Source organism: Loxodonta africana, chromosome 7, assembly GCF_030014295.1.
Source record: "Loxodonta africana isolate mLoxAfr1 chromosome 7, mLoxAfr1.hap2, whole genome shotgun sequence".
In the NCBI taxonomy this organism is placed as follows: domain Eukaryota; kingdom Metazoa; phylum Chordata; class Mammalia; order Proboscidea; family Elephantidae; genus Loxodonta; species Loxodonta africana.
The window spans coordinates 107,253,058-107,263,249 of record NC_087348.1 but is presented as its reverse complement, the minus strand read 5'-3'; the positions used below and the strand labels follow the sequence as shown (position 1 = coordinate 107,263,249).

At 38.2% G+C, this 10,192-nt stretch overlaps 1 protein-coding gene across 6 annotated transcripts in view; it reads left to right on the top strand.

Annotated features, from left to right (window-relative positions):
• The first annotated feature begins 1,163 nt into the window (after nt 1–1,163).
• The window catches only part of GRM5 (glutamate metabotropic receptor 5), a 553,359-nt gene continuing 544,330 nt past the window's right edge, over nt 1,164–10,192 (top strand). For all 6 annotated transcript variants that reach the window (XM_064288813.1, XM_064288812.1, XM_064288816.1 and 3 more), the window contains exon 1: nt 1,164–1,824. In XM_064288813.1, the coding sequence (XP_064144883.1) occupies nt 1,164–1,824 (661 nt within the window). The remainder of the gene's footprint in view (nt 1,825–10,192) is intronic.

The window sequence follows — 10,192 nt, the reverse complement described above, 5'->3', positions numbered from 1 at the left end:
GTTAGCAACCATGGGTCTTAGCCACTACACCATCAGGGTTTCCCGACTACATATAGCCTTATTCAAATTGCAAAGCATTTACATGGTTGAGATATTGATTCCCAAAAGGCAGCCCAGCACACATTTCCCCATTTTTCAGATGAGGAAATTCAGGTATTGAGAGGTTAAACAGTTTACTAAATAATTCTGAAAAAGCAGAACTGGGACTTGAACCTGAGCATCCTTTTCTCAAAAAATTGTTACTCATTTTACTATGCCTTGCTGTGTATTTAGGAGGCATTTTTCTTCATAATATGTCAACCGTCCTCCTTCTACCTTAGCTTACTGGAAATACCCACCTGACCTCAGGTGTCTCTGTTCTATCTTATATGTAAGTAAGACACAATACTTATTTATTCTTGGGTAGATTATTCAAAGTGCTTTATATTAAATTTGGGGCAGTGATATTTAAGCTGATTTAAAAGATAACTTTAGTTTTTAATTGCATAATTAGTATGAGCTCAAAGGTGAAAACTTGGAAGGAAACAAAAAGCATAATGAAAATTAAAGCAACACAAAAATTACCCACACCCCCTGCACCCAGAGACCACCAAAGTTTAATATTTTGAGATACGTACATACTCCCTAAAGCTTTTTGTTCTTGACATGGTTTTGCGTGTAGGACACTCTCTCATGCCTATAATAGTCTAGTTCTGCTTGCCATACAGAAGGTTTGGTTTTGCGTACTCCAGATGAACAAAGGAAAAATAACAGTCTACGTAAAGCAAGGTCTAGAAGCTACATCAGCAGCTTCATCAAATCACATAGAAGACAGAAATGAGATTCAGAAAAAAATTAGGGTTCTTGTTTTCTTTAAGGTTACCTGTATCATCGGAGCCCTCATTTTCCTGCTAGCGAAGACAATTGGTGTTTCCCCAAACTAGTTGCGCTTTTGTTGTTAAAATCCATGCTTTTTTTTTTTCAGGTTTTGAAGATCATGATTACATGGATGCATCTAACTAAATGGTACCTGGGGCATGCTGGTCCTTTAGAGAGTGCATCTAAATTGCTGGCTGATTTCCTGCTTTACCACTCAACATAGAACATTGTTCGATTCTATCCATCAAAACCCTCCTGATTTTCTCCACCATGCTATCTTTATGTGCTTGAACTCCTTTCCTAAAATGGTCCTTCTGTTGATACTGGCAGTCCTATTTTTGAAAGAAGATGTCCGTGGGAGTGCACAGTCCAATGAGAGGAGGGTGGTGGCTCACATGCCCGGTGACATCATTATTGGAGCTCTCTTTTCTGTCCATCACCAGCCAACGGTGGACAAAGTTCATGAGAGGAAGTGCGGGGCAGTTCGTGAACAGTATGGCATTCAGAGAGTGGAAGCCATGCTGCACACCCTGGAAAGGATCAACTCAGATCCCACTCTCTTGCCCAACATCACACTGGGCTGTGAGATAAGGGATTCCTGCTGGCATTCAGCTGTGGCTCTAGAGCAGAGTATTGAGTTCATAAGGGACTCCCTCATTTCTTCAGAAGAGGAAGAGGGCTTGGTGCGCTGCGTAGATGGCTCTTCCTCTTCTTTCCGCTCCAAGAAGCCCATAGTGGGGGTCATTGGGCCTGGCTCCAGTTCTGTGGCCATTCAGGTCCAGAACTTGCTCCAGCTTTTCAACATACCTCAGATTGCTTATTCGGCAACAAGCATGGATCTGAGCGACAAGACTCTGTTCAAGTATTTCATGAGAGTTGTGCCTTCAGATGCCCAGCAGGCACGGGCTATGGTGGACATAGTGAAGAGGTATAACTGGACGTATGTGTCAGCTGTACACACAGAAGGTAAGTTTCCTTCACATCCATACTGTGTATCTTATTATGCATTCAACAGCTCCCCCATTAAAATCCTATCTTTTTAAAGCCTGAAATACTCCTTATTATTTTGGATCTTTTAAGGTGTCTCAGTTTTACCAGTACTACTGAGAAGGGTTTGGATGGCAGATGTCTAGAAACACAGATTTAAACTAATATAAGTTTCATGTGGCCATCATTTAGTAAAATGGAGTTTTTTTGGAGTATACATTACCTTGCTTGTATTTCTGCTGTAATGGTGCTTTTTGTTGTTTGTTACTAGAAGTTTCAAAGTTTTCTAAATCTTCACTGAACAACTCACGCCTTTAACAGTTTAAGGATGCTTCGACTCCCTATTATTTCTTATAGTTAGAGAGAGTTACATATAAAGATACAAAAGGACTAGAAAGCAGCCAGTTCTAGCCCAGGTAAGCTGTTATAGAAAATTACAAAAGAGTTTATTCTTATAACTATTTTTCAGTAGTGTGTATGGTCAAATAGACATTTATATGTGTATATTTAACTGTGGGAAACCCTGGTGGCATGGTGGTTAAGAGCTACGACTGTTAACAAAAAGGTTGGCAGCTCAAATCCACCCTGTGCACCTTGGAAACCCTATGGGGCAGTTCTACTCTGCCCTATAAGGTCGCTATGAGTCAGAATCGACTCAACAGCAATGAGTTTTTGTTTTTTATATAATTGTGTATATAAAAGTACTACATTTCTCAGTGCCTTCAAAACACCAGAATTTAATTCTGTAGCAGGAAATTTGGGAGGTAGATTTAACTCTTGGGCTGTATTTCATTCAGAATAGTAAATGTGTAAATGAAATACACGTTTCTTCCAACAAGAAGATTATTCCTGTATGTTATAATGTTCCTATCGCCATCTGTAATCATATGGGTCCACATTTTTAAAATTTTGAATGCTTTACAAATGAACTTAAGTATGAATTAAGTTTATCCTTGTAGAGAACATACTCGAAATGTGTAATGTTTAATAATTCACCATTAGTTTGTCTTGAAATTCATTGCTTCTTTATTTTCAGATAGTGAGGAAAGAATATCTGAGGTTGTACAATAGCTAATAAATAATAATATTAATCTGTTGTATTGTTTACAGTGGCTTTAAAATGCTTTTGTATACATTATTCATTAATTCTCAGTCAAGGCTGTTTGGGATAGATTTGTTGCCTCCATTTGAGAGAAGAGGTTGGCTTGACCTAGAAAAGTTTGGTGACCCAAATGGGGTGACCTTGTTACCCTTTTTTTAGGGTAACGCTTTTTCTAGGATAACTTGCTGCATATACTAAGCACTGTACATTTGCAGAATACTGAAGAAGGTACAAAACAATTTTTACAGCTAATTGTTATTGTGAGGATTAGTCGAAATTTTAAAAATCTTGCAATAATGCTATCAGTGTGGTCCAAAATTTCCAATCCTGTAACATGTGGAGTTGAGTGATTGGAAAATTAATGAAACGACCAGCGAGAGCCTGCTTCAGAGATTGGGAGCCAATCACCAATCAGATACAGCAAAATTTTTGTTATCAAGTAGCATAATATCATGATTTTTTTCATTATATAGGGATGTGTTCTCATACTATTCAGAGCTACACAAACATAAAATGGACTTCTATATTGGATGGAGACTTTTCTACTTCTGAAAATGTTCATGTAAAATTTGTTTACTTACAGTGATGTTAATATATAGAGATTTTGAACAATGAATCAGGAGATCTTTGAGACCTTTTCTAGTGCTGAGATTTTTTTTCTTATACAACTGCTATTTTGTTTGATTCTCACGACAAGCTGGTAATACAGATATTTTATTTCCATTTTAAAATGTAAAGTCTTTAAGGTCTAAATAATTCGTCTAAGATATGCCTAATAGTAATTTCAGAGCCAGGAGTAGTACTCATAGATATTGACTTCTGGTTCAGTGTGCTATTGCAATTTAACAGAATCCAGTGGAATTGCTTCCTGCGAGTATATATATGCAACACGTACTTACTAAACACAAATTTACGCAAGGCACTCTGGTAGTCTTATGGAGGACAGTCCTATGTTTCATATATTACCTATCTTAAAGGAGCTTGAAATCTTGTAAAGGAGATAAGACATGTATTATCATTCCTTATATAACTATAATGAAAGATGACATAAAGTTACAAATAAATCTCCAAAGGAAATCAAGAGAGAAAGAACTCATCTCCTGGTATATGTTTATGGGGGTCATGGTGGAATTCTAAATGAAGGAGGTGAAATTTGACAGTTGAATTTTAATAGGAAGAATTCTGACAATTGGTGAAAATTGAAATGGGAATGAATTTCTAGTGAAGAGTGTGAGGAAATACGAAGAGGTGAGGAAGTGAAAAGTAGGTTTGCAAAAGGCCAACAATAAAGGTATGTTTTGATTTACTTCAAACAAATAAATCACAAATTTCATTAGGGAGCTTCCTCTAGCTTCAGAAGAGCTTGAGCACAATGCGGGAGAGGCTAATCCAAGAATGTGCTCCAAAAGAAACTCATAGTCATGACCAATGGCTTCTACTAAAATAAGACTATTATTATGACCTAAATATATACCAATAGTCATCTGGTAAAATAAATTATGATGCACCTGTTCAAAGAATTATGTATCCATTGTATTTTCAATCACCTCATATACATGTGTAAGCTGGACAATGAATAAGGAAGACTGAAGAAGAATTGATGCCTTTGAATTATGGTGTTGGTGAATAATAATGAATATACCATGAACTGCCAGAACAATCAACAAATCTGTCTTGGAAAAGTACACCTAGAATGCTTCTTAGGAGCGAGGATGGTGAGAGTTGTCTCACATTACTTTGGGCATGTTATCAGGAGGGACAAGTTCCTGGAGAAGGACATCATGCTTGGGAAAGTAGAGGGTCAGTGTTATAGATTGAATTGTGTCCCCCAAAGATGTGTCAATTCGTCTAGGCCATGATTCCCAGTATCGTGTGATTGTCTACCACTTTATCATCTTACGTGATTCTCCTATGTGTTGTAAATTCTACCTTTATGATGTTAATGAGGCCAGATTAGAGGCAGTTATGTTGATAAAGCAGGACTCAATCTACAAGATTAGGTTGTATCTTGAGTCAATTACTTTTGAGATATCAAAGATAGTAGTGAGCAGAGAGATGGGGGACCTTATGCCACCAAGAACGTAGAACTAGGAGGCGAGTGTATCCTTTAGACCCAGGGTAAACTTTACGGGTGCAGATCACAATGTCTTTTCTCCCTTGGGGCAGCTGGTGGATTCGAACTGCTGACCTTTTGGTTGTCAGCTAGGAGTTTCACCATTGCGCCACTAGGGCTTCTTATAAATTAGATAGTTCCCTTAAACATAAATGTTCTAAATAGCTGGCATCTGCATATTTTCCATCCCTACTTTCTTCCCCTTAATCTAACGTTTATTTGGAGAAAGGTTATTATTGAACGGGGCTACATGCACCACACCATGTGTCATGGATTGAATTGTGTCCCCCCCAAAAATGTGCATATCAATTTGGCTGGGCCATGATTTCTGGTATTGTGTAATTGTCCACCATTTTGTCATCTGATGTGATTTTCCTGTATGTTGTAAATCCTGCCTCTTTTTTTATGATGTTAATGAGGGGGGATAGGCAGCAATTGTGTTAGTGAGGCAGGACTCAGTCTACAAGACTGGACTTTGTCTTGAGGCAATGTCTTTTGAGACATAAAAGAGAGAAACAAGCAGAGGGACAGGGGAACCTCATACCACCAAGAAAGCAGTGCTGTGAGCAAAGTGCGTCCTTTGTACCCAGGGTCCCCATGCAGAGAAGGTCCTAGTCTGGGGGATGACTGATGAGAAGGCCGACAGAGAGCAAGCCTTCCCTGGATCTGATGCCCTGAATTTGGACTTTTAGCTTACTTTACTGTGAAGAAATAAATTTCTCTTTGTTAAAGCCACCCACTTGTGGTACTTCCGTTATAGCAGCATTAGATAACCAAGACGCCATTATATTATACTTTAACCAAAAAACCAAACAGGTTGTCACTGAGTAGACTGAGTGAGACCCTACAGGACAGAGCAGAACTGCCCCATAGGGTTTCTGAGGCTGTAATCTTTACTGAATGGAAACCCTGGTGGTGTAGTTGTTAAGAGTTTGGCTGCTAACCAAAAGGTCGGCAGTTCAAATCCACCAGATGCTCCTTGGAAACCCTACGGGGCAGTTCTACCCTGTCCTGTAGGATCACTATGAGTCAGAATCGACTTAACGGCACCGGGTAATCCTTACTGAAACAGATTGTCACATCTTTCTCCCATGGAGTGGCTGGGAGTGCCAACCTTAGGTTAGCAGCCAAATGCTTAACCACTGTGCCACTATATGTAGCACTTTAGGGGTAATTTAAAGGACTTTCACAATTTATATTTTTTATTGACTTTAATTGACACTCCACTGTACATATCCAGGACCTATCAAAGTGCCTGCCACATAATATGTGCTCAAAGACTATTTGCTGAATGAATGAATTTTGTGTTATAATAGTACCTAACTCATTATTTATGAATATATAGCATATGTATAATTACCAGGCACTTGTAATTTTTCAGTTCTGCTTCTTTTTAAAAATTAGGTGCCAAAATACCTCCCTTGATTAATTGTAAAATGCTGTTTACACCCAACTCCCTTTTTTGTTTGCACTGGTTCTTGAATTTCTTATTTTCATCTAATGATATGGGAATGCTAAATTAAACCGAGCAAAAGCAGATTAGTGACGTTCTCCTGGGAAAATGTTCCAGTAAGTTTTACGAGTAATGGAACATCATTGAAACCATTGTCTTCAAGTTAACCTGCATATTGCAATGTTGTACCTACTTCAGGTTATGATATGGCTTTCCGTCTATTATCTGCTAAAAATATGGTAACTATCAAGGTTTTTTGAAAGACCTTCAATGTGATTCATGGTCTGTGGGCTTAGTTCAGCTCTAGAATGCAAACACAGTTTTCCCATCACAGATTTTCTATACTTGTGACTGTATCAGAGCAACAATATAAAAATTAGTTTAGAAATATAAGAAAAGTTACATTGACCCTATTACGTACTTTTTAAAGGGGCTTTATGTTTTGTTTCTCCAGGGGTTGAATGGTGTTGAGGCAATATTTGGAGTGCTGTTGGTAACAACTCAGACACACAAACTACTGATAGATTTGTAGGATGTTAACACAGGAAAGGTCTTAGGCGAGCATTTAATCTAACTTCTTTATTTTGCAATTGAGGAAATAGAGACAGAAAGGTCAAGTAAATTGGCCTTACATGTAACATAATTCATTATAGAGCTGGGTCTTGGGACTCAAGATTCTTGCCCAGAAATTTCTTTCCCCATCATTGTTGGGGATAATTACCCAAGATCTTGGTTGCCACTGTATTTCCTCTCCATCTTACTGCATTACTCCTCTCCCCTACATCTCAGCTGTGTCGATCTTTCTAAACAAGTTGGTGACTAAGATAGTAGCAGAGACCACAAAGGAAAGAGTTCATCAGAAAAACTGGCCACAAGAAATAGCATGGCCCTTTGTTCTTGACCTGTAAAATAGATGAAGTGCACCTTTACTTAGGTCATATTGAAAGATTGGGAAAACTTTAAAGAAGGGTTTCCTTTGTTTCACAAAAATTCTGGAAGTCTTAAAAAAAAAGTGCCCATAAATCTGTATAGTTACTGATTGATGATATAATTATATTGTTGTTGTTAGGTGCTGTCCAGTCAGTTCCAACTCATAGTGACCCTATGTACAATATAAACAAATGCTGGCCAATCCTGTTCCATCCTCATAATCTTTGTTGTGCTTGAGCCCATTGTTGAAGCCACTCTATCAGTCCATCTCTTGGAGGGTCTTACCAAGAAAGATTCCCTTCTCCAGGCAGTGGTCCCTCCTGGTAATATACCCAAAATACTTAAGATGAAGTCTTGCCATCCTTGCTTCCAAGGAGCACCCTGGCTGTACATCTTCCAGGACAGAGTTTTTCATTCTTCTGGCAGATCATGGTATATTCAGTATTCTTCACCAACCCCATATTCAAAGATATCAGTTCTTCTTTAGACTTCCTTATTCATTGCCCAGCTTTCACGTGTATATCAGATGATTGAAAATACCATGGATTGGGCCAGGTGGCCCTTTGTCCTCAAAGTGACATCTTTGCTTTTTAATACTTTAGAGAACTCTTGCAGCAGATTTGCTCAATGAAATATGCTTGATTTCTTGCATGCTGTATCCATGGGCATTGGTTGTGGATCCAGGTAAGATGAAATCCTTGACATCTTCAGTATTTTCTCCATTATATCATGATGTTGCTTATTGGTCCAGTTGTGAGGATTTTTGTTTGCTTTTTTTATGTCGAGGTGTAATCCATACTGAAGGCTGCAGTCTTTGATATTCACCAATAAGTACTTCAAGTCCACTATTGACTTAATACATATAAATCAAAAGATGCAGAGATTTTTTTGGGGGGGGTTGCTGATAAATTAGATCATGGATTCATAATATGAGAAATATTTACAATTCTAAATAGTAAAGAGGCTATTTTTCATATTCATACTTCAGAGTCAGAAAATTCATTGTTAGAGCTAAAAGAAATACAGGTAGCCCTAAGAAGTTTGGTCAGAGGGGTGGTCCCTCTCATTTTTGCTTCCAGCTAGAGAAATCTATTGGCCTCTTAGCCAATAGCCTCTAAGGCAATTATTATTGCCTCTCTCAGGGAAAAGAAAAAAAAAAGTATCCACCAACATATCTAGCTATGGCCTGGGCAGTATATTCCCTATTTTCAGGGTCTTTTTTTTGGATTATGTATTTTATGAATTGATTCTGACTCACCTTCTATAAGGGACAAATCCCTAAGACAACATCCCCACACCTTCTTTCCCAGCTACCATTTCTGTCCATTTACTGTGGCAAATATCAGAACTTTCACCCAACTATTTCATACCCAGTACACCTTCTCCTCATTTATCAACTATCACATTATCCAACATTTTGCATTTATGACGGTGGTAAAAAAAAAAAAATCTACTGTCCAACTATTTTGCACATAAATACATATGTCTGGCGGTAACGAACACCTAGGCATGAGGCTAGAATAACACTGGCTTTACTGGTTAAAGTTATGTATCAGCTTGGCTGGGCCATGATTCTCAGTGGTTGGCAGTTATGTAATGATGTAATTTGGCAGTTAGGTAGTGATGTAGTCGTCCTCCATTTTGTGATCTGATATTGGTCATCCTCAATTTTCACATAACACCAATTTTGCATAACAACCTGGTCTTTGGAACTTAATGGTGTTGATAAATAAGGAGAGGGTGTATGACTAAGTTAAAGAGCACTGGTGATGCAGTGGTTAAGTACTTGGCTGATGACCAAAAGGTTGGAGATTCTAATTAACCCAGTGGCTCCATGGAAGGAAGACCTGGTGATCTGCTTCTGTAAAGATTACAGTCTTGTAAACCATGCGGGGCAATTCTACTTTGTCCTATAGGATCCCTATAAGTTTGAATCAACTTGACGGCAGCAGACTTTTTTTTATGACTAAGTTGGAAGGAACATTGTTTTTCGAGGATGTCACTGTAATGCTCTCCCAAGACCTTGGGTGATATGTGGCTATGGAAAGTTATCAGTTGCAAGTAGTCAGATGCTTCTTTGAATTTGAAGGTCATCTCTGAGTGTGTATGCTTTTTAGGTATTCACTATTTACTTTTTTTTTTATTATTTACTTATTTTATGGGTAGGAGTTACATACCTGTGTTTTTTTCCTTGGTCTCCCTTATTCTAGCTCTCACAGAGGTAACATTATCGTCTGAGCTTTAGATTTTGAATAATCTGAAAGTCCATTCTTCCTATTTACTAGAGACCTGGTATTGTGATTGAGTTCCTCAGTCATTATAGCCGTATTAGCTTCTATGTTTGTAATGGTGAAGCATGAGTAACAGAGGCCGCTTTTGAATGAGGAAAGCCAGGGAATAGGAGGACATGGTGTGAGGTATTTATATTCCATTGGAGTACTTAGAACACACAAAACACAGGATGTAAAGCAATTTCTGCCTGGCAAACTATACTCTACCCACACACATAAAGGAGACATACATATGACAAAGCAAGGATAGAGATCCACAAATCTCTAGAGGATCTTGATGTTCCTTGTTTGTTTCTCTTTCTCTCTCTCTCCATCTATCTATTCCTTTCTCCTTTCTTCCTTCCTCCCTTTTTTAAAATTTGTTCATTTGTTTACAGTTTTCCACATATCTTCTTAAGTACCTGAAAGTTTTCTTATGTTGTAATAAGTCTCGTCCAGAGTAGTGACCTTCTCATTGA